The sequence below is a fragment of the Panthera pardus genome, unplaced genomic scaffold (genome assembly GCF_024362965.1).
Source record: "Panthera pardus isolate Hobbes unplaced genomic scaffold, ASM2436296v1 HiC_scaffold_4, whole genome shotgun sequence".
Classification (NCBI taxonomy): Eukaryota; Metazoa; Chordata; class Mammalia; order Carnivora; family Felidae; genus Panthera; species Panthera pardus.
Window position 1 is genome coordinate 979,139 of NW_026526969.1, and position 25,104 is coordinate 1,004,242.

The 25,104-nt window shown below is 41.2% G+C and overlaps 1 protein-coding gene across 2 annotated transcripts in view; it reads left to right on the top strand.

Moving 5' to 3' along the window:
• The window catches only part of TMEM248 (transmembrane protein 248), a 40,573-nt gene that overhangs the window by 6,938 nt on the left and 8,531 nt on the right, over positions 1–25,104 (top strand). Inside the window, exons 1-2 of one of the 2 annotated variants that reach the window (XM_019421737.2) lie at positions 2,317–2,577; positions 21,805–21,981. In XM_019421737.2, coding sequence (XP_019277282.1) covers positions 21,823–21,981 — 159 coding nt within the window. In that variant the 5' untranslated portion in view covers positions 2,317–2,577; positions 21,805–21,822. Of the gene's footprint in view, positions 1–2,316; positions 2,578–21,804; positions 21,982–25,104 lie in introns of those variants that run through there. The other variant, XM_019421736.2, reaches the window with a different exon arrangement.

Consider the following 25,104-nt stretch of genomic DNA (forward strand, 5'->3'; position numbering starts at 1 on the left):
GAAGTGACATTGTCTTTCTCTGGATAAGCATGATGGATCCTTTTCTTAATCCATTCTAGAAACCTGGGGGCTTCCCTATGAACCATCCCCACAAAGGTATTAGCCAATAGTTGGTGGACCAAAATATTCCCCTTCAGTCAGAAGTGTTCAAAGCAGAGACACTGCTCCTCATTCTAAAATTCTCTAAAATTCTCAGGAATCATTTTAACAAAGGTTTATCAGGATGATGTCTGTAATGACCTGGAAAATTATTCAGTTCCCTCACTGAATAATCCCTTATTTCCCTAGTTTCTTGCCCTCCCTGTCATCTTGCCCAACTTGAATTATTTTCTTTGTTGTCCTAAGTCTCACAGAATTAGCTGACTCATCAAACATATGGTGCCAACCAGAGAGGACACAGCTCACCCCAAGGAGATTCTGAACTTAACTTTCATTTTGCTGATGCTCAAAGCAGCAACCACAGATCTGAATTTTTAGCTGACCTGGTATCAGTTTGCAGTTCCCTGCTGGTCCATTTTTCTAGCTCCTGAGGTTCAGATTCTTTCAGTTCCAGATTTCACTGGAATGTTTTACTACTAGTATCTAATTTCAAAGTCTGTGCTACTTCAAACCAAGAGTAACTTGTTCATTTTCATCTTTTTTATCAGAATCACCCCCCCCCCTTTTTTTTTTCTAGTAATGCCTTAGCCATATTTTGAGCTAAGAATGAGTCAGGGTTTTTTCAGTAAATCCTACATCTGACACCAGCTGCTGAAATGGTTTAACAGGCTTTGGTTGCTAAAGAAAACTCATAGATCCTAACAAATCTACAGTTTATTACAGGACAAAAAATACAATACACCAATAATATTTAAGTAAGGGCTGGAAAGGCCAGGTGCAAGGTTCTATTATCCTTCTTCTGTAAGAGCCCAAACAGATGGCGCTTTCACTCCTGGGGCAGGAACCACCAACATGTGCATGGAACGCTTTAGAGCAGGGAGCCCAAAATTGAGTCTGCTGGTTTCTTTTCTAATGTTTTTTCTGGTCACACAGCATAGGCATATCCCTGCTTGTAACTAGCCCCAAATGCAGAGCCCTTTGTCTATTATCAACAAATAATGCTGATAAGCTGACATAAACTACTCTGAAGCTCCTTGAACCCATAAAATAATACTATTGAATCGGTGTGTGTCATACCGACCAGGGGTCAGTGCCCTGCAGGAACTTTGACAAACAGCTCAGGTCCTACCGTGGTTAGCTCTCAAAGCACATAACTTATCTTTGGATAGTGCTTTACAGTTTTACAGAGTGGAGGAATTTAACGAACTGGAACAAGCTGATGTTATCACCCCCACCTCAGAAACCAAGTACAGGAGGCTCAGAGCGCTTGTGACTTGCTCAAGGTACCTTGAAGTAGCCTGTGTGCTCCTCCCCCATTCTATCCTCTTACCACTTAACATGAAGTTTGTGCATCTCTTCCTGTTTTTTGTTTTTCGTTTTTTTTTCTGAATTCCACCAGTCACGTATGCATCTCTAAACAATGCGTTGATTAGCATGTTTGGGGGATTTTATATAATGGAATTATGCTGCAATGTATCGTTTCGTGGCTTGCCCCCCGCCCTCCCCCCCCAGCATGTTATGCCCTTAGGGTGAGCCCGGATGTTGTCAAGCTGTTCTGGATAATCTTCGCTGTCGAAATTGTTTATATAAGAATATACTGCCTATTTTTACGTTTGACTGTATGGAGGTTTGTTTTCTCTTCAATTCTTAGTGACTACAAATAACGGTGCTATAAACATTCTTTATTCTGTCTACTTGCGCAGATGTGCAACTGTTTCTCCGGGGTAATATATTCTCCAGAAAGAAGGCACATCTTCAAGTTTCCTGGACGATGCCAAATTACCTTACAAAGGGATTGTATTAAAATTATACTTTCATGGGCAGTGATTAATGCACGGGCACACACACACACTACACACCTACGTATGCACACACGTTATACTCCTAACCATCACACACAGCACTGAACACGCACACGGACCCACAAACGCACAGCACACACGGTCTTTACAGAACGCACTGACACGCAGGTCCACCCACGTGCACTAGGCACGCGCACTCACCACGATGCCAGCCTCACCACACCCCGCTCAAACACAGACACAGAAAGGCAGGCCCCGCGCGCCGTGTCAGCACGCACGCAGCCCCGGTACTCGCACGCAAGCCCCCACGTAGCCCAGCCAGGGGGCGTGGTCTCCGCAGCTCGCGACTGAGGAATCTTGTCCCGGCCGCGCCGCCGTCGGACGCCAGGTGTCGGAGGTCACGGCAGCGTTGGCGGTGGCGTTTTTTTCTACCCGGAAACCACGGCTGCCGGACCCTGAGACGAGTCTGTGTCGCGGCGGCGTGAGCCGGACTGGCCTCTGGTCCTCGCCTGGGCCCCGTGGAGCCCGAGGCCGCCCCCGGCGCGGCGGGGAGGATGGTGCCGAGCGGCCCCCGGCCCGCCGCGCGCCGCCGCGAGTGATCTCTGAGCGGCCGCGGGCGTCCGCCGAGCAGCTGGCCCGGCCGGGCCCGGGGCGCGCCGCTGCCCACCGGGGCGGGGTGAGCCGGGGTAGGGCGGGCCGGGGTCGGGGCTCAGCCGGGGCTGAGCGCGGGGTCGGGAGGGCGCCGTGCTGGTCGGGAGCGGCCCTTCCGGCCGGGTGTCTTCACCGCCTCTCGGGGCTGCAGCCCCCGCCCCAGCTGGCGGTGGGGGTCGCTCCGCCTTAGCCCAAGTCTGGCCTGCGCCGCTGGCGTGGGCCTGTTTACCCGCCCCCCCCCCCCCGGGTTGGTCCACCCGCATGCCTGGAGCCGGGGTGCCCTGCCGCCCTCGAGATGGCGGGACGTCCCCCGTTCGGACCTGAGGCCTGGATAATTTGGATTTGGCACGGGGAACATTTTGGTAGTTTGCCATTTTTGACTTTGGGTCGTGTTTGCGTTACTTCTCTATTTGCAAATCATGTACACCTCAGGAAGAAGATGGGATAGACTTAACCTATGTGCAGACACTTGAAATAGTGGTATATTATGTGTCAGGCTTGGTAAATACCCAGAGATGGGGTGCATAATCGTCTTCACTCATATTTTAATAAAATAAATCGAGGAGTGGCTGCAGGGTAATTTAGAGGCAAGTAGTTCTGTTTCTCTTGTTAAACAGCATTAGAAATAAAACCAAGCCTATTGTGCTGTTTTGAACTGTGTGAACACCATAACCGGGGGACAGCTGGTGAGGGGGCCTTTGTTGAAGAATACGATGCCTGTAGTTTAGTTCTCAACTAGCAGATTACAGCCCTCGTTCAGCGATGAATGGGGAGCTTCTTTGCAGCTTGCTTTAAAGCAGGGAAGATTGTGGCTGCTCCTGAACTGCTACTTTCCTGCCTCAAAGGTGAGCCTCTGTGGGAGGCAGTGGGAGGAAAAATTCCAAGGCTGGAATTTGATTAATTTCAAGATGGATATTTAATAACTTTTTTTGTCCCGATAGCTCTCTGGTTAGTTTGGGGTCTGAGCATTTGTATCCTGTGTGTAGATGAAATTGCTTGAAGGGTAAGAACACCTTCCAGTTTCCTGATTTAAGGAAAGGAAATAGACCGTTGTGCAGCTAAGATATACTTGATGACTGCAAGCTCTTTACTCCCTGGGATAAGGAGGCAGTGTGCTGACTTCCTAGTAAAGGTGGAGGAAGAATTTCTGTGGCCTAATTGAGGTGGGAGGACTGGAAGCCGGACTGCCTGCCACCCACGTCTGGGTACTGAGATCCCCAAATGCTGATTGAGCCTCCCTGTGTTAGGGCAGCTGGCAGCTGTTGCACTGAAGAGAGACAAGACCTAAGTGCAAATACAGTTTCTGCCCGCAGGGAATGTACTTAGAGAAAGCAGTAGGCTCATAAAAGTGGCAGGACTGAATGGCCACGTGGAGATAACTATCAGAGGTTTTTGTTATGGTTAGGCTTCATAAAGGAAGTGACCCTTGAGGTGGACCTCAAAAGATCTTGAGCATTTGGGTCAGAATTAACTGGGAAATGAAAAAGCTAGGGCCAGGTGTTGGAACAGCACTCAGGCTAGGTAGCTGGGCAGTAGAAACCTGGAAGCAGTGGCAGAGGCAGTCGGTAAGAAGGGTTAAATGCTTTTCTAAGACAGAAAAAGCACTGGCTACCCAGTCTGGCTTCTGGTAGGTTTCTGAGTTCTAAAGAATTGTTTTCATTTGGTGGGTTTCTTTTGTTCTGTTACTCAGACAATGACACAAAGCAGTGCTTAACTTATTTTAAGGACAATGAAAAAGATGCTGATTGTGATTCCTGTCTGGTATTAACAGTCAGGAAATTAAATTTAGTGTCTGCACGTTGTTTCTGTGCCTGTGTTTAGTTTGTGGGAACTCGGCTCTAGTATGATCTTTGCCACTCTGGCTACTGCCAATTGATGAATGGCAGGCTTTTAAGCCAATTCCTGAGTGTTTTGTTTTAATTTTTAAATGTTTACATATCTATTTATTATTATTTTTAATGTTTGTTTATTTTTGAGAGAGAGAGCGCGAGCAGGGGAGGGGCAGAAAGAGAGGGAGACACAGAATTCCAAGCAGGCTCCAGGCTCCGAGCTGTCAGCACAGAGCCCGACAGAGGGCTCAAACTCGTGAACCGAAAGATCATGACCTAAGGCAAAGTCAGGCGCTCAAGGGACTGAGCCACCCAGGTGCCCCAGTGTTTGTTTATTTTTGAGAGGGAGACAGAATCCAAAGCAGGCTCCAGGCTCCGAGCTGTCAGCACAGAGCCTGACGCAGGGCTTGAATTCATGAACCACAAGATCATGACCTGAGCTGAAGTTGGACGCTCAACCAGCTGAGCCACCCAGACATCCCCTGGGTGTTTTTACTGACGTCTAGTTCACCGAGATGTGGCTGGTTTCTCTTACACAGTATTGTGGAAGACCTTTGAAGCCATTCAAATAGGATGCCATGTAATTGCTCTGCAACATTATGACTAGTCTCAGGACCTCACTGGCTTCAACCTTAGTCTTTCGTTAAACACTCTCAGGATTGCACCATCTTAACTTTTTGGTATTTCTTTTAGACTCTTCTTCCCTTTCTAGCCACTGCTCTGTCTCCTTGTTATAGACATGCGTCTGAAAAAGAGTGGCCTTTACAGGAGACACAGCATGACATAGTACAGGGATGGCCAGTCTGCGGGATGTTTTTTGTCAGTAACATGCTGCAGAATCCCATTGCCATGTAAGACAGCCTTTATAAAAGTATTTTACTATGACATTTTAATTAAAATGAAAAAGGTTATGTGGAATTTAGGAAACAAAACAAATGATCATAAGAAAAAAGAGCAAACCAAGAAATGGACTCTTTTCTTTTTTTAATTTTTTCTTTTAATGTTTGTTTATTTTTGAGAGAGAGAGAGAGACGGAGCACGAACGGGGGAGGGGCTGAGAGGGGGAGACAAAGAATCCGAAATAAGCTTGAGGCTCTGAGCTGTCAGCACAGAGCCTGATGCCTGGCTGGAATTCACAAACTGAGATCATGACCTGAGCGGAAGTCAGACGTGTAACTGACCACCCAGGCACCCCTGAAATGGACTCTTAATTAATAGAGAACAACTGATGGTTACTAGAAGAGAGGTGGGTAGGGGCTGGGTGAAGTAGGTGATGGGGATTAAGGAGTGCGCTTGTGAGGAGCACTGGGTGTTATATGGAAGTGTCGAATCACAGTGTAGTGTACTCTTGAAACTAATATTACACTGTATGTTAACTAACTGGAATTTAAGTAAAAACTCAAAGAAAAAAAAAAAAAGAGCCCAGTATCATAGTGACTTAAAAAAAAGGAATGGAGGAAAGATAAGAGTTTTTAGCAAATTGATTTTCCATTTTGGATTCATTTTGATAAATATGGAAATCTTTAAATTCTCCTTCCCTGGTACAGATTGAATAAATTTGACAAGAGGTCTGTAGTTCTCTCTGTGTGTAATTCCATACCTAAATGTAGTCCTGGGAGTGTACATCAACCTTTGGTGATGACTGTCTATGAATTATGGTCATTTGGTTGGACCTTTACGCTGTTTGGTTAAAAGTGCTGTTTTCACAACATCTGCCAGTCTTTACACTGAGTTTGGATGTTACAATTTCATATTGAACTTTTAGTGTTGATTTAATCTTGTCATCACTCATGATCTGTTTTTTTAAATATCTGTTAATTAAACTCCAAGTCATTAAACTTTAATGTGGGGATACTTTTAAATTTGGTTTCTAAGATGCTCAATAATTAAAAAAAAAAAACTAAAGAACAAAGATAAGTTATTTTCCGTTTTGGAACTATGGTGAATTAATTTTTTTAAAAGGAGAGGGAGGCATGTTGGAAGTTACCATGATTTTATATTATGCCTTTGAAAATGGAGCCATGCGTTTGTTAATTATAAGTGAGTAGAAATACAGCTAGAGTCTGAATTTTGGAACTAAGTCTGGTTACAAACGTAATTATGTCAGCCCATGTTGTTCCTTTTTGTCTTTATTCGAGTACTGGTGTTGCCTAAAATGCATTAAAACTTTATGCTTCCTGTTGTAATTTATCTTGATCATTTAAACTTGTTGTGAGTTATTGTGAAAGTCTTTTCTGCACTATGAAATGTATTAGCTTGAGAAACAGGAAACCATCGAGAGAAGATTCTACTCATCTTTGCTTTATATTCTGATTGATGAGAGTTGTGAGCTATGAATTGCCTTGCTTAAAGAGGGGGAAAATAAGTTAACCATTTTAAACTTCAAAAAAAATCAGTCTTGTGCTTTTATGACTAAGATAACACCTTATATAGCCATGGCCTAAGAAAATTTTGTTTCTTTTCAGCTTGGCATTAGACTTGAAACCTACTTATCAACCCTGGTATTGTGATTGATGACACAGCTTTTTGAGTGAGAAGAATTAAGTCAGAATCTCTCTCTTGCCACTTATTACCTAGCACAGATTACTTAACCTCTTTTGATTCAGTTTCCTCATCTGTAAAATGAGGATAGTAACATTTACCTGGCAGCGTTGTGAGGATTAAAAAGTATGGTGTATGTACTTGGCATGGTGCCTGGCACAGGGCATGTTTTAAGTAGTAGCTGTTAAAAATGATACTCTCTCCTTAGCCCTTTGGCATCTGGTTTCTGCCTTTATCACATCATCTTAAAGGGGTTTCACTTACAAAACTACTGATGTCTTAATTGTAAAATTGTATGGATACTCTTCGGTTTTCATCTCATTTGGTGGGGTTGACTCGGGTTGACTCTTAATCTGAACCCGTAACATTTATTGGGAGGCAGTAGTCTGCTTCCTGGTTGACGCACCAGTTCTGGAGGCTGACTGGATTTGAATCCAGGTTCATTTACTATTGTATGACCTTGGGCAAGTTAGCTGACTTCTTATGCCTTAATTTACCCCTCTGCGAAATACAGATATTGTGAGGATCATATACAATACACGCAAAACTCCTAAACAGGGTGCCTCAGGGTGCCTCTTTCGTAAAGAGTGAGCAGTTATGTTAGATGTTCTTGTTAAGCAACTGCAGAAACATCATGGAAACAAGAGGCAACATGAACAGGATACATCTGGCTTTCAGTTTGGCTGAAGAAGGCAGTATGGGGGGGCGGGGGGGGGGTGTGTGTGGAGGAGGACAGCCTCTTGTTAGAGACATTTACAAGGTGGGAACTGCTTGACTGGTAACTGATAGCTGTTTATAGGAGAGAGAGAGAGAGACTCAAGAATGGCTGGCAGTGGTCACTGGCTAGATGGCTGTGTCTTTCATTATGAGGAGGAGCGGCTTTGGTGACTTTGGAGAAGTTTTGACCTTGGCTCAAGGTGCCTGTGGGTCAGCTAAGTACAGAGCTCCTGTATGTGGATGTTTGGGTCTGGGCACGGGGATAGATACAGAAAATTGCAGGGAATAAGTGTGTGTGCCTTGAGCAGAGGCCCAGCCGTGAGCTCAGGGGGAGAAGCAGCTCTTGAAGAAGAGGGAGAAGGAAGGGGTGGCCAGTTAAGCAAAAGGAAAGCCCGGTGATTGATGTCCTGGAGGTGGAAGACATTGTGTCTGTGTCACATATTGCAGGGAGGGGAGTTAAGGACTGCAGTTGTGGCTTGGCTTTACCAACTGAGACCTCACTGGAGACCTGGAAGTTTTCCCGTCTTCGTCACTACTAATTTGCCTCTCTGAGGGTCTGTTCTGCTTCATGGTGGGGGAGGAAGGATGGTGGCTGCGTGCTTGAGATTGCACAGGTTTCTTTGATATTAGCAGGTGCCCTCATCTCTGCTAAGTGTTGGATAATCTAGTTTCACATCCATTAGTGCTTTTTATTAGGTTCAGGATATTTTTAAAATTTTTACATTCAAAGTGAGCCCTGGGGCACCTGGATGGCTCAGTCAGTTAAGCATTCGACTTTGGCTCAGATCACGGTTTAACGGTTTGGGAGTTTGAGCCGGCATCGGGCTCTGTGCTGATAGCTCATCATGGAGCCTGCTTCAGATCCCTTGTCTCCCTTTCTCTCTGTCCCTCCCGTGCATGCTCTCTCTCTCTTTCTCAAAAATAAATAAACATTAAAAACAAAACAAAAAACCCACAATAAACCAAGTGGGCCCCTCTCCCACATGGAGGTGAGTTCCTGATATTCTTTTAGCACAAGAGCGGTGTATTTCCTGGGGTGGGCACACACAGCAGGCTCTCCAAGCCTCCCCTGGCATTGCCCCCAGCCCCCACCTCCTAGTCACTTTCAAACTTTGAGAAGGACATGACTTTATAGGAGAGTTTTAAGGAATTTCCCATTTGGCCTGAGGTCAAAAATCTAGTTTAAAATGAACGGTGGTTTTGTTGTTCACGTAAAGTGAACTTTTTGGTCTGGGTCACAGGTAGTGGTTTGGCAGATCTTAAATTCGAGTTTTAGATTGTAGTTTTAAACTTGGGCAAGTAGCTATGTGGTGTACTGGGAGAAAGGGAGACCCTGTGAAAGGCTCCTTATCTGGCATGGTCAGTGTTAATTTCCTTTCTAATAAGATACTATAATCAATTACAAAATTGCATATTTCAGCTGTCACTGGCCCCTTGGGCAGCCTTCCTCTTTTAGTGGCGCTTTTCTCTGGTTACAAATGTGTCAGTTTCCTCACTTCTTACCCACTGTCTCTTGTCCCTTTCATTTGAGGCGTGGTGTTCACCTGTTGTCTGTCTCCTCATCCTTGTTCTTCTCTCCTCACCATTTGCTTTCCCCCTGCCAGAGTGTGGTTTTAGAGGTCACCGGTGATCTTGCCAGGTGGAGCATTACGCAAGCTTAGTTTCACTGGAGTATTTTTTAAAGCGCAGAGAGGCTCAGAGATCCTTTCTTTTCTTAATCGTAATACTTACTCACTTCTCAGTACCTCTTCCTTCTTGAAACACTTGCAGGATACCTCACCATCCTGGGCACCTTTTTGGCTCATGGTCACTTCCTCCCCTCTGTGGCCTCCACTGGCCTCTCAACCTCTGCCCTAATGGAGGGGCCCATGCCTGTCTGGAGAACTTCTGTGCCCACCTGCCCCGGGAGCACACAGTACTGGGTTGTCTGCAGGAGCCTCACCTAAATATTGTTTGCTATTCTTGTTTCTCACAGATCCCTCTGAGTACAGATGACTGCAAGTTAAGCTTTGCCTTTCTTTAGCACCAGGACATGCTAGAGGACTGTCCTGCTTTCTGTTTTTTTTTTTTTTTCCTAGTTTGGTTTAAGAAAGTTCTGGGGGTTTTTTCTCCTATTTCTCACCTTTATTAATGAAGAAAATGAAGAGAATTAAGATTTAAGGAAGTTTTATTTTGGCCACGAGACCAGCAGGATCTATTGAAGATTATTTACATTTATAAATTTTATTGTTAGAAAGTATTACAAAAGGAATATATATTCATGATGGAAATTTTTTTAAAAAGAAAAAAGATCTATGTAATCTGAGGGATTACCCTAGATTGCCTAGCCTACCCTAGGTGGCTAGAGGGAACCACCATTGTTTACATTTGAGGGCATGTTATTTGTCTTTTTTTCCCGGATGGGTACTTGTGTGCACCAACTCTCATACTTAAAAAACCTGAATAGCCTCATTCTGTGTATGTTATTTTAGCTGCTGTGTGTTTAATTACCATAGTGTTTCTGCTGGGGATATATCATGCTGTAACCATTTCTCTGCTGTTGTTGGGTATCTAGTTTTTCGTTTTTTACTATTTTAAACACTCCTGAGATAACTGTCTTAGTAGTTAAATCTTTGTTTTCAGTATTGTTTTCTCAGGTGAAGTTTTTAGAAGTTGAACAGCACAGATAAGAGTATGTTGGGTTGTGGGGCGCCTGGGTGGCGCAGTCGGTTAAGCGTCCGACTTCAGCCAGGTCACGATCTCACGGTCCGCGAGTTCGAGCCCCGCGTCGGGCTCTGGGCTGATGGCTCGGAGCCTGGAGCCTGTTTCCGATTCTGTGTCTCCCTCTCTCTCTGTCCCTCCCCCATTCATGCTCTGTCTCTCTCTGTCCCAAAAATAAAATAAACGTTGAAAAAAAAAAAAATTAAAAAAAAAAAAAAAAGAGTATGTTGGGTTGTAATGCTGTTGATACGTGTGGCCAAGTTCGTCTCTAGAAAGTTTAACAGCTCTTTTCCTCTTCTCTTCTTTTAAAGTAACTCTGGTGTTTCTCCTAACTTGTGGGTTGCTCGAGGTAACTCCAGTATAATCTTGGTATTGCCTTTTGCCTACTTAAATTGCCACCCGATGTTTAGTGTTGTCATTCAGTTGGTCTCAGAGCTCTAGGTACTCCGTCAATGAACTTCAGTCACATACTCTCACATGTAACTGCATTTTGGCTGTGTTCTGCGTACCTTAAATCCCTAGACTTTTCCCAAGAGGCAGCCTTACAGCCCTGGTGGTTTCTCTCTTTATCCTTGTGAAAGCCTCTAATTGGACTTGGGATGAATTTAGGAAAAGGGGCCAGATAGTGTGCTTTCTCTCTATGTACGTTTCTTAACCCCATACAGAACTTAACCTATTCTTTAATTAAAAGTGATATTTACTATGGTAAAGATCATAGAAATGTTGTTTTAATTCTTTCCAGAGGAAATACATTTGTTTACCTTTTGTTAATTATTTGAAAATGCTAGTGAACGGTAGGAAAGGAATTTCAAGTTTGTGAAATATTTGACTTTTAATTGTTTTATTAAAAAAGAAAGTCTTTCACTTTTAAGTGAATACAGTTGGCCTCCCCTGGAACTTTCTCTGATTAAATTAGCTATATTGATATTTGCTGATTTGTAGGTATTTATGTTGATATATAGATGTTTACATTCTGGTGTGACGTGGTTTTAATGACTGTTAGTTTTCTCTAGAAGTGAACTTATTTTAGATTTTTGTACTTTTCTAGATGTTTTATCATTGTAGTTCCAGGTGGTGAATGGTTCCTATTTATTTTTATATGTGATTCAGATTTTGTCTTTCTCTTAATAAACTGTATAAACATATATAAGAGCTTATTATAACTTTAAATAAACTTATGGAACTCTCATTTACTGTTGATGTTTTTGTTTCTCAATCTTAGGATTCTTAACCTAACTAATGTCATTTTTTGTTTTTATGTTTTAAAAAAAAGACTCAAGTTTTTAAAGGCAGTTTTAGGGTCACAGCAAAATTGAGAGGAAGGTACAGAGATTTCCTGTATAACACTGTCCCACACACATGCATAGCCTCCCCCCTTCAGCATCCCCCACCAGAATGATACATTTGTTATAATTGGTGAACCTCCATCACTGTCATTCAGAGTCCATGATCATACAGAGTATTTTCACTGACCTAAAAATCCTCTGTGCTCCATCTGTTCATCCCTCCCTCCCTCCCTCCTGCAGCCTCTGATCCTTTTACTGGCTCCATACTTTTGCCTTTTCCAGAATATCATATCATTGGAATCATAGGGTTTGTGGCCTTTTCAGATTGACGTCTTTCATGTAGTAATATGCATTTAAGTTTCCCCCTTGGCTTTCATGGCTTGATAGCTCATTTCTTTTTCAGTACTGAATAATATATTCCACTGTCTGGATATACCACAGTTTATCCATTGCCCTACTGAAAGGTATCTATCTGGGTTGCTTCCAAATTGTGGCAAGTATGAATAATGCTGTTGTGAACCTCCATGTGTAGAGTTTTATGTGACCTAAGTTTTGAACTACTTTGGGCGAGTACCAAGCAGTGCACTTGCTGGATATTGTGGTTAAGAGTGTGTTTTAGTTTTGTAGGAAACCACCAAACTACTGAAGTGGCTGTACCGTTTTGCATTCCTGCCAGCAATGAATGAGAGTTTCTGTTGCTCTGCATTCTTGCCCGTGTTTGGCATTGTCAGTGTTCTGGGTTTTGGGCCTTCTAGGAAGGGTAGTGGTATTTCATTGTTGTTTTAATTTGGATTTCCTGATGACCTGTGATGTGGGGCATCTTTTTGTATGCTTATTTGCCATCTGTATGTCTTCCTTTTTGAGGTATGTCTGTCTGTTAAGATCCTTGGCCAGTTTTTAAATTGTGCTGTTTTCTTCTTATTTTAAGAGTTCTTTGTATATTTTGGATAACAGTCCTGTATCAGATATGTCTTTTGCAGTATTTTCTCCCAGTCTGTGCTTGTGTTCTCATTCTGGTAACAGTGTCTTTCATAGAGCAGAAATCCTTAATTTTAATGAAACCTAGTTTTTTTTTAAAGTTTTTATTTAAATTCTAGTTAGTTAACATGTAGTGTAATGTTAGTTTCAGGTGTACAATTTAGTGATTCAACACTTCCGTACAACACCTGGTGCCCATCATAACAAGTTCCCACCTTTATATCTATCACCTAATTTTACCCGTCCTCCCACCCACCTCCCCTCTGGTAACCATCAGTTTGTTCTTAATAATTAAGAGTCTGTTTCTTAGAGCGCCTTGGTGGCTCAGTCGGTTAAGCGTCCAACTTCAGCTCAGGTCATGATCTCACAGTCCGTTGGTTCGAGCCCCACGTCTAGCTCTGTGGTGACACCTCAGAGCCTGGAGCCTGTTTTGGATTCTGTGTCTCCCTCTCTCTCTACCCCTTCCCCACTTGTGCTCTCTCTCCCTCTCTCTCAAATAAATAAACATTAAAAAAAATTTTTTTTTAAAGAGTTCTGTTTCTTGGTCTTTGTCCCCTTTGCTTGTTTGTTTTGTTTCTTAAATTCCACATTGGAGTGAAGTCATACGGTATTTGTCTTTCTCTGATTGATTTCATTTAGCGTGATACTCTAGCTTCATCTGTGCTTTTACTAATGGCAAAATTTCGTTATTTTTTGTGACTGAGTAATATTCCATTTTTTAAAAAAAAGTTTATTTATTGGGGCACCTGGGTGGCTCAGTCAGTTAAGTGTCCGACTTCGGCTCAGGCCATGATCTCACCGTCTGTGAGTTCGAGTCCCGCGTCAGGCTCTGTGCTGACCAGTTCAGAGCCGGGAGACTGCTTTGGATTCTGTGTCTCCATCTCTGTCTCTCTACTTCCCCCACTTGCACTCTGTATCTCTCTCAAAAAAAAAAAATTTTTTTTTTTAGGTTTACTTATTATTTATTAAGAGAGAGAATCCAAAGCATGCTCTGCCATGTCTTACTCCTGTAAGGAGTCTGACACAGAGCTCAATCCCAAGAACCATGAGATCATGACCTAAGCCAAAATCAAGAGTCAGATGCTTAACTGAGCCACCCAGGCACCCCTGAGGAATATTCCTCGTATGTATATGCTACTTCTTTTTCCATTCATCAGTTTATGGAAACTTCGGCTGTTTCCATAGTTTGGCTGTTGTAGGTAATGCGGCTATAAATATTGGGGTACATGTATCCTTTTGAATCATTATTTTTGTATCATTTGGCTAAATACCTCATAGTGCAATTGCTGGATTATAGGGTAGTTCTATTTTTTAACTTTTTGAGGAACCTCCGTACCGTTTTGCATTGCCACCAACAGTGCAAGAACAGTGTGGTTCCTGTTTATCCACATCCTTGCCAACACCTGTTGTTTCTTGTGTTTTTGGTTTTAGCCATTCTCAAAATAATTTTCATTAAGTGTATTTATTTTGAGAGAGACCATGCACGCACGAGTGCAGGAGAGGCAGAGAGAGGGGAGAGAGAGAATCCCAAGCAGGCACCATGCTGTCAGAGCCTGACATGGGGCTCAAACCCACAAACCGTGAGATGACCTGAGCCAAAATCAAGAGTTGGATGCTTAACTAACTGAGCCACCCAGGCACCACCCCCTTTTAAAAAATATTTATTTATTTAATATTTTTAATAACTTTTATTAAGTTACTTGATTTTAGCCATTCTGAAAGGTGTGAGGTGATATCTCATTGTAGTTTTTATTTCTCTGATGATCAGTGATGTTGAGCATTAATGAAATCCAATTTATCAGTTCTTCCTTTCATGGATGGTTGCCTTTCGTGTCATATTTAAAAAGTCATCACCAAACTCCAGGTCATCTGTATTTGCTTATATGTTATCTTCTAGGAGTTTTATAGTTTTGCTTTTACATTCATGTGTGATCCATTTTGAGTTCACTTTTGTGAAGGATATAAGGTTTGTGTCTAGAGTCTTTTTTTTTTTTTTAAGATTTTATTTTTAAGTCATCTCTGCACCCACTGTGGAACTCGAACTCACAACCTGGAGATCAAGAGCCGCATGCTCTTCTGACTGAGCCAGCCAGGCTCCCCTAGGTTCATTTTTTTGTATGTGGATGTTCAGTTGTTCCAGCACTATTTGTTAAAGAGATGTGGCTTTGCTTCATTGTATTGCTTTTGTAAAGATCAGTTGCCTACATGTAGGTGGGTCTGTTTCTGAGCTCTCTGTTTTGTTCCGTTGACCAATACTCTAGGGTCTTGATTACTGACAGTAGCTTTATAGTAAGACTTAAAGTCAAGTAGAGTTAGTCTTCCAGTTTTGTTTTTTTGCTTTAGTATTGTCTATTTTGGTTCTTTTATCTTCCATAGAAACTTTAGAAAAGTTTGTTGATACCCACAAAATAACTTGCTGGGATTTTTTATTGGGATTGCGTTGAATGTATAAGTCACGTTGGGAAGAACTGACACCTTGACATACTGAGTTTTTCTGTCCACAGATGTGGAATATCTCCATTCGGTTCTTTAATTTTGTTCATGAGAGTTTTATAGTTTTCCTCGTATTGTACATATTTGTTAGATTTATACCTAAGTGTTTAATTTTGGGGGGTCTAATATAAGTATTGTGTTTATAATTTCAAATTCAGCTTGTTCTTACTGTTATATAGGAATGCAGTTGACCTCTGTATATTGGCCTTGTGTCCAGCAATCTTGTTATAATCACTTTCTAGATTATTATTTTAGTTTATGTCTTAAGTCTGGATTTATTCGATGAATTCATTTAATGAACTTGTGCATTTTAAAACATAGACTATTTTGTGTCTGGATATTGATTATGCAGAGACAAGTAAGACATTGTATCTGCCGTTGAGGGGCTTACGGATTGGTTCGGAAGATAGATGTATATACACACAGTTGCAGTGAGGTGTTTCAGTTTCTATATGAGAAGTTTGCAGAGTATAGTGAGGGGATATAAATGAAATTAGTCACTTCTTCCTGAGGGGCTGGGTGGGGGGAAGGGCCAGGAAAGGTTCCATAGAGGAGGTAACCCATGAGCTGAGTCTTGGAAGAGGCAGGTGAACTAGTGGAAGGTGGTTCATGAAGGTCAGGAGGACCAGTGGACTCAAAGGCTTGAAGCTATAATATTGTCTAATATGTCCTGGGAATTGCAAGCAGTTAGATCGTTGAGAAGTAGGCAAGACCTAGCTTATGGTGGACTGCCATTCTAAAGAGCTTGGACTTTTTATCCTTTGGTCATCGGAGCTCTGAGAGATTTAAGTGGTAACATGACCAGGTTTGCATTTGGAAAAATCACTCTCACAGCATGTGAAGGATGGATTATTTGATGCAGATCCAGGTGTGATTCTCAGTGATAGTTATAAGAAAACGATGATGAGGGCTTGAACTAAGGGCCGGTGCCAAGGAGTATGGAAAAGAAGAGGAAGGAAGAGATATTAAAGAAATAGAATCTTTAGCACTTAGTAATTGCTTGGATATGGCGGGAAGGCCAAGTAGTCTAGAATGTTTTCCAGAGATCTGTATTGAGATGGGGATACAGGGGGGAAAGTTACATTGGCAGGAAAGCAGATGAGTTCAGTTTTGGACATGTTGTGGAATGTGTAGGTGTAGAGATAATGCACTAGACACTTGGATATAGAAGTCTTAGGGCTGTAGAGAGCTAGTACATCTTCACAAGAAGATGGGGGAAAGTGGGTGAATCTGAGATCTATTTTAGAAAGAAAATGAGATTAGCTAATGGATTGGATTGGTGGTAGTGGGAAGGGCATGAACATAATTTAGGAGTATGTTGCAGAAATTTATATTCTTAAATGCTTATCTCAGAAAAGAAGAATAAAAATTCTGAGCTAAGATTCCAACTGAAGAAGTTGGAAAAATCAAACTGAGTAAACCCAAAGAAAGCAGAGGGAGAAATTATTTAAAAAAAAAAAAAATACATGTAGAAATTACTGAAATGGAAAACAAATTATTTAGACACAGTCTACAAAACCAAATACCGGTTCTTTGAAAACATCAATGCAATACAGCTATGGTAAGATTGGTTAAAAAGAGAAGGCGGCAAACACACAAAAACATTTGTAGTGAAAGAAACATAACTGTAAGTAAGTTAAAAATTGAACAAATCACAAAATAATACTGTGCCAGAAATATTAAAAACCAATTATCAAAGGAGTAATTTCCTAGAGTAACACATCTTACCAAAACCAACTCAGTAGAAATAAAAAACCTAGACTGGCCATCATTAAAACTGTGATGAAGCATTTAAGACAGCTCAACCAGATACAAAACCAAACAAAAACTTGGTGAATTCAGGTGGTCTTTTTGGTCAAGGTCTGTCAAGCTTCTAAGAAAAATAAAAGCTAATTTCTTACATATGTTCTAGAAAATACGTGTCTGCACAGATTCATTTTATGATACTAGGATGACTTCATCCTACCAGTCAAGGAGTGTATATAGTCAGGGAGAGTGTGATCATGGCTGATCATTTTCTTATCTCACTTACAAGTAGATACTGAAAGGTCTGAATAAAATTTAGCAAACATAAATCAGCAATGTAGTTTTAAAAAATCATGATTGATCATATTAAGTTTATCCAAGTGGAAATATGAGTCCGCATGAAAAAAATCAACATAGTTCACGTCAACAGATTAAAGGAAAAAATTTAAGTTGCAGATAAAAGCATTCATTAAAATGTAACACTTGTTTATAATCTGTTTGCATACTTGAAACAGAAGAGTACTTCCTTAACTTGGTGAGGGGTTTCTTTTAGAAACCTTTGACATATACTGTATTTAATAGTGAAGTGTTTCCTTTAAAGGTGGAAATGAGGCCAGGATTTCTACTCTTGCCACTTCTATTCATCATTTCTCTGAAGATTCTAGTCAAAACCGTAAGAAAAATAAATGAAATAGGGGCTGGAAAGAAGAAACAGTTACTAGCTTGTAGTGTGACTGTTTACATAAAATAAGAGAAGCTACAAATAGCCTAATTAGAATTTAAAAGATTTCAGCAATGTGTCTAGAATCACGATCAGTATACCAAAGTCTTTCTTATGTATACATTAACAACAGAAAATGTAATTTTTAGAAGATACTGTCAGTAATAGCAGCATAAATTAGTATGTTTTTGAGTCAGTCTAACAAGATGCATAAGAGAAAGTTTTTAAAAATTATTGAAAAAGAAAAGTGGACCCAAAAAAATGGAGAGAGAGAGAGAGAGAGAGAGAGACCCTGTTCATAGATTAGGGAACACAGTGTTATAAAGATGTCATTTCTTCCCTAAATTAATAGTCTTTTTGGTGCAATTCCCGTTTACATCTTAACAAGATTTTTCTGGGAACTTAACAGTTGGAACCTAAAATTCATATGGCAGAGTAAAGGGCCAAGAATAGCTAAGACAATTTTGAATAAAAATAAAACGGTAGACTTCTTGTATTAGCAAGATTTCATACAGGTGGGAGATACAGACATGGTGATGGAACGCAAGAAAAAGCCTAGAAACAAACCCACACACATATGGGAGCTTGATGTATATGAGAGACGGCATTACAAATCCATGGGACATCTACGTTCAATATAAAACCATGTTCAGGTAATGGAATTGGACAGTTGACCACCTGTGTAGAAAAGGACTAAACGAGAAACCTAGATTCTGGAATCCCAAATCAATTCCAAGTAGATTAAGAGACACTAAAAGTCAAAAGCGGAACTCTAACCCTGTAGAGGAAAGTAATGATAAAAATCTTTCTGACATGTAAAGATACCCAAATAATACATACATACACATAATCATAAAAGGCAAAGGTTGATACATTTAAATACGTTAAAGTCAAGGACTTACAACTATTGAGGAAATGTAAATCAAACCACAGCGAGATACCACCTCACATCCAGTAGGATGGCTCTAATAAAAAAGGTAATAACAAGTGTGGGTGAGGTTGTGGAGAAATTGTAACACACACGCTACTGGTGAGAATTCAGAGTGGGAGTTGCTTTGGAAAATACCCTGGCAGGTCTGCCAAAGGTTGAACGTGTTACCATATGAGCCAGCAGTGCCGCTCTTAGGGTATATAGGACAGATCCAGCTAAGAGAAGTGGAGACTTATGTCCACACAAGACACATGTATGTTCTTAGCAGCAGCATTCATAATAGATGAAAAGTACAAACAAATGTCTATCAACTGATGAAGAGATAAGCAAAATGTATGAAAAAAATTTTCATACAATGGAATATTTGGGGCAATAAAAAGGAATGAAGTACTGGTATGTGCTACAATGTGGATGAACCTTGAAAACATCATGCTAAGTGAAAGAAGTCAGGTCACCAAAGGCCACGTGTTATGATTCCATTCATTTGAAATGTTTAGAATGGGCAGATACATAGAGACGAAGTTCATTAGTGGTTGCCTTAGGGCTGGAAGGAATAGGAGGTTACTGCTAAAGAGTATGGGGTTTTTTTATGGGATGATGAAAATGTTTGAAAATCAATTATAGCGATCGTTGCCGATCCTGTGAATTGAACTGTATATATTAAATGGCTGAATTGCGTGGTATGTGAATTATATCTCAGTAAAGCTGTTTAAAAAAATCAAGAACCTCTCGTATGGCAAGAATACTGTGACTACATTAAAGAAAAATCCACAAACTTGGAGTAGTTACATACAACATAAAAAATTGGAAAAGACTTAGTATCCAGAATGTAAAAAGAGCTCCTGAACGTTAATAAGAAATAGACAAACATCTTAACTAGTAAATGGCAGTTTACCTAGGAAGAACCTAACTGGCTGATGAAGTGAAAAGATGCTCAGTTCAAGGGAGATGCGATTTAAAGTAATGATGAGGTAGCTCAGTCTGTTGAGCGTCCAACTCTTGATTTCGGCTCAGGTCATGATCCCAGGGTCATGGGATTGAGCTCCGCATCTGGTTCTGCACTGAGTGTGGAGCCTGCTTAGGATTCTTTCTCCCTCTCTTCCTCTCCCCCTCTTGCGCTTGCTCTCTCTAAAATAAAAATAATAAAATAAATGATGAGATAACATTCCACATCGGTCCAAATCAGTAAGTTTACTTGAGAATATCAAGTGTTGGTACAAGTGTTGGGAAACTGAGCAAGCCCTTTCATTGCTGGAGGAAGTGTAGACCGGCATGGCTTCTTTGTAGAGCCGTCTGGTGTGACCAGGTCAGGTTGCACATGGGCCTACCCTGTGACCTACTTGTGTCAGAGCCACTCTTGTGCCTGCCGCAGGGCCCTGGCTGAGGCAACCCAAGAAGAATCTCGCTGGGCTCCTCAGTCCAGCCAAACCCAGCTACAGCTGCATATTACACAGCAGATAAATTCAGTAACTAGATCTGCATAGGTGAACAGATAAACTTCCAAAACCGAATGTTGGGTGAAAATAGCAGAAGGATATAGTCAGTATATCATTTTTCACAAGTCTTCGTATGCAATATTAGTAATTGTATGTGATTAGACATATACATGTAGTAAAAGTACACAGAACATACATGGTTGTTGCCTCTGGGGAGAGCACAAAGGATATTACTTTCCATCTTAAAGGATTTTCGTGAGGGCGAACGAATACACAGCCTGCCTTATTGCAAGTGGTTGCTGTCAGTTCTTAGGAGGTGTGGATCCATCTTTTTTGCTCTTAAATTTAAAAGCTGTCACAGATTTTTTTTAGTTGCTTTGTTTAGTGTTGTAGTCTGTTCATGTATATAATTGCTTATGACATGTCAGATTGAGGGGCCAGGGACCAGGGCCATCACAGTGATCAAGACTGGCAAAATTCCTGTTGTCATGGAGCCCAGAAACCAAGGATGAGAGACAACACACAAGTGGAAAATTAATTATACTCTTGACTGGCACTTAACAGTGTGAAGGGACTAACGCAGGGTACTGAGAGGTGAGGGGGGGAAGGGGGGCTGAGGGTGGTCAGGGAAGGCTATTGAGTGGAAACCTGTATTTTACAAAGAGCAAACGTGGAAAATGTGGGGGGGGGAGGGAGAAACACCTTCATAAAGGACATGTTCAAAAATTCCAGGAAGAATAAAATACTTAGGAATACATTTGGCAAAAAAAGTGTAAATGTATACTTTGAAAACTACAAAACTTCTTGGAATAAATGAGAGAAAATCCAAACGAATGGCAAGGTTCACGGACTGGAAGACAATACTGTTCAGATGGCAGCGTTCCCCAAACTGATCTACAGATTCAGCGCGCAGTCTCCAGCCGAGTCCCTGCTGACTTCCTTGTAGAAAGTGACAAGGTGATCCTAAACAATAGCAAGGCCAGTGTGGCCAGAGCGCGGTGAGGGAGGGAGCAGGGGAAGTGGTGCCACTTCTGGATCATGAAACCCTGTGGGCCACGGAGCTATCACCGATCTCATCCTAGGTCCAGTGGGAAGCCTTTGGAGGGCTCTAAGCAGGGGAGTGGTATAATTAAATATTTATTACGTGCCTCTCTGCCTGTCACTGGGATGGGCATGAGTATGGCAGTGAACGGGACAGAATTGAACAAATAGAAGTCAGCCTTTGGATGGTAGGAAATGAGAGCATCCTCAATTTCTTTTTGTATGTGTTGGCATGTATTTATATCATATTACTGACCTGGTTCCGCATTATCTTAAGTGGCAGTATCAAGTGCTATTATAATAGTGTTTATGGAAGAGTAAGTGTTCATTATAGAATAATTAGATTCAGATGGAAAGAGAAATGCGTATCTTTCAATATCTTACTACTTTGACATAATGACAGTTCACATTTAGTGTTTTTGCCTTCTAGACTTTGGAGTGGATTTATGATCAAACATTTCTCAAGTTCAGTAGTGAGTGACCTCATTACCCCCAACGCCATTTCTTTTATAGTTTCTTTCTTTTTTTTTTTTTTTTTAAGTTTATTTATTTTGAGAGGGAGAGAGAGAGAGAACATGTACGTGCGAGCCGGGAAGAGACAGGGGATGGTGGGGAGAGAGAATCCAAGCAAGCTCTGTGCTGTTAGCTGAGCTAGGCTCGAACCCACGAACCACGAGATCATGACCTAAGCTGAAATCAAGAGTTGGACGGTTAACTGACTGAGCCAGCTGGGCACCCCTCACCCCTCAACACCATTAAAGGAAACAACAATGGGGATCATAGGGTTTCTTGGGGTGAGTCAGTCCGTGAGTCTTCTGATTAATCCCTTTTAGGTGGAGCTGATCAGAATAATGTTCAACATCAACCCCCTGGAGAACCTGAAGCTGTACATCAGCAGCCGGCCTCCCCTTGTGGTCTTTATGATCAGTGTCAGCGCCATGGCAATAGCTTTCCTGACCTTGGGCTATTTCTTCAAAATCAAGGAGATTAAGTCACCGGAAATGGCAGAGGTATTGTATATTTTAAGTTTTCCTGTCAGGCTGGCCCGACCTTACCCAGTGGGAGAACACCCTTGCGCTCTCCACACACCTTTCTTTGGTGGGGACATGTTAACCCAGTGAGAAAGAGCAGCATTTATTCACAATCTTTTGTCTTCCCTGTGACTCACTTTGTTAGAAGGTATCTAGTTAGGTAACTGTTGATTTAAATAATGCTATCAGTTTCAGTTAGACTATTTCAGCAATGAAGCGTGTATTTTGGAAAATATATTTGTAAAAATGTTTGTGTCAGGAAGACCAGGAACTAACATATTTGCTGTTATTAAATTAATAATAAGTAATTTAAATTTATCTTAAATTAGCTAATTGCTATTTTTGAAAACTGTAAATATTTGTTATTTTGAAGCCACATGTCATGGAATTTCTTTTAGCTGTACCGATAGCTTTTTCACTGCCAAAGAAGGGATGCTAAAGAAATAGAATACCTGGGTCTTATTTCCAAATATATTTGTCTTTTTTATTAGGCCGAATTTCAGTTATCTACAAATTTGCTTTCTAGATTTTTATGTTGTGGTCAGTTTAAATACATTATTAGGGTATTGCTCTTTAATCCTTAATCTAGGCATATAATAGTTTGAACACTCATAATACAGATCTTAAAAGGTGTATTTTTGCAAATACAAAGAAAACAATACAAAATTAACAATTCTTAACAGAAGTGAATGATAATGTACCTATTAATAAATATATTTTACATGTTAGAAATAATGCTGAATTAATGATACGGTGAATTTACTGGTGGATAAAGTTTCTTTTAGGACAAATGAGTACCTGTCATCGTAGATTCCCGGAGTTCCTTCTCGTACCCTTTTTCTTCTTGGGTGTGTTCCTAGGTGGGAGTAGGAGCGGGAGTGGGGGTTGAGACTGCAGCGTTGCCTCATTGTGTGTGCCTCGTGACTAAGAGGAGGGTTCTACCCTGTGTAATGGGGATCATGGCCTTTTCTGCTCTCTGGTATTCTAGATCCTAGAATACCTTGACAGGAAGGGCCACCTTCACAAGTGAACTCTTTCACACAGTTTAGGTAACAAGTTTTAGCTATTTCTACCATGAAACCCTTTCAAAGAGTTTCTAACCAAGAAGACACCTACTGGCTGGCTCAGTTTTCCCTCTTTTCTGACTCTGAATCTTTAAAGGTTGTGCAAATAGGCTGTACTCACATTAGGGCTGAAAATGAATATTCTAGTCAGAGCCAGGGCTCCGCAGCATCCTGGCATTACTTTTCTTCAGAGCCCAAGGCCATGTTGAACACTCAGCCAAGCTAAGTGATTAAGAGGTAGCCTGGATAATTAGTCTTTAATAATCAAAATGGAGCCTGACATTGGCTTTGACCAGCTGTTCAAAATGGACTTGAACTCTGCAGGAGAGCAGTGCCAGGATACTGCAGAACTTTGGTTATGATTAACTTAGTGCTTTTCTTTTCAAATGAGGATCTGAGGAATATGGGAGAAGTTTGGGGCTGTGAATCAAAAAACTTAATCCAGATTGTGCCTTCAGCTGTGCGACTGGAGAGTCCTTAAAGTTGCTCTGGGCCTCAGTTCCCTCACGTCTGGAGTATGAAGGGATGGGACTAGAATGTTCATTTTCAGCTCTAATTTTCAGTTCAATTTCAGCTCAGGTCTCCTGAGTTTGTAGGTTTGGGGAGAATGTAATTTTATACATCGAGTTGCAGTCTTACTAAATACCATGCACTGATCCGCTGATACTGTAAAGGTACTCACTTGACTGCTCAAGGATTGCTCAGATGGCTTTGTATTTAATGCAGCAAGGAAAAGGTTTTTTGAGAGGTAGCCTCATGAAGGGACGAGAGAGAAAGCCTCAAATCCGCCTCCCTGAAGGAGAGTCAGGGATATCAAATAGCATTTAAAAAATTTTTTTTTGATGTTTATTTATTTCTGAGAGAGAGAGCACGAGTGAGGGAGAGGCAGAGAGAGAGGGAGACACAGAATCCAAAGCCGGCTCCAGGCTCGATGTGGGGCTCGAATTCACAAACTGTGAGATCATGACCTGAGCTGAAGTCGGACGCTCAACCGACTGAACCATCCAGGCGCCCCTCGAGTGGCATTTTTAATCAGTGGCTAGTGTTAGAGTAATTGGAAGTGTAACTGGGTTTGTCTTCACATTTGGCAACTTTTTGTAGACTAATGTTGCTGGGACAGAGAAGTTCTGTCGGACAGCCTAGGTTAGTTTGTTGTCACTGTTTCAGCCTGAGTTCATCTTTGCATTTCTGTGAAAATTAAAATAGAACCAGGTGGGTACTTTACTAGGTTGGTTTCAGTTTAATCATGACATAATGAGCTGTATGTGTTTTTAAAATTGCTTATGATTTGAATCATCAGTACAGACCGTAAGAGAAGCCTGATAATATCTTTTCTCTTCCTTTCTGAAATTGTTCTGTTTTAAGGTGGTCATGTTCCAAAGTCCATGACAAGGGGGGGAAGTACCACATGAATATTGGTATTGACTACACTTTTGCATTCTACAGAGAGAAAGCAAGATGTATAGAATAGCCCTTTTGAGGAATTATTTTAATGCAGCCGTATTTACTTATTTATTTTTTAAGTTTTATTTATTTAAGTAATCTCTACACCCAACATGGGGCTTGAACTCACAACCCCAAGATCAAGAGTTGCATGCCTTTCCTTCTGACTAAGCCAGCAAGACACCCCACGGCTGCCTAATTTTTAAAAAATAACTAATTGTGGGGCACCTGCTGGCTTAGTTGGTAGAGCGGGTGACTCTTGAGCTTGGGATTGTGAGTTCAAGCCCCACATTGAGTGTAGAGATTACTTAAAAACAAAATCTTAAAAATAATGGATTATTTTTTTGGCTAATTAAATTTGGATGAATGCTTTTAATTTTTAATTTTAATTTTTATTACTTTCATTTAAGCTTTCTTTTCAGGTTTGGTTCTGAAGCTAGATCATTATCTATAAGTATGTGCTATTTTGGTTTGTTTTCTACACAGTTTCTTGAATAAGTTGGTTTAATCTCCTGGTATATTTAGTATCTCATGCCGGTTAAGGATTCATATTTTAGATTGTGAATATGAGAGTGATTTGGAAACCCCACTGTTA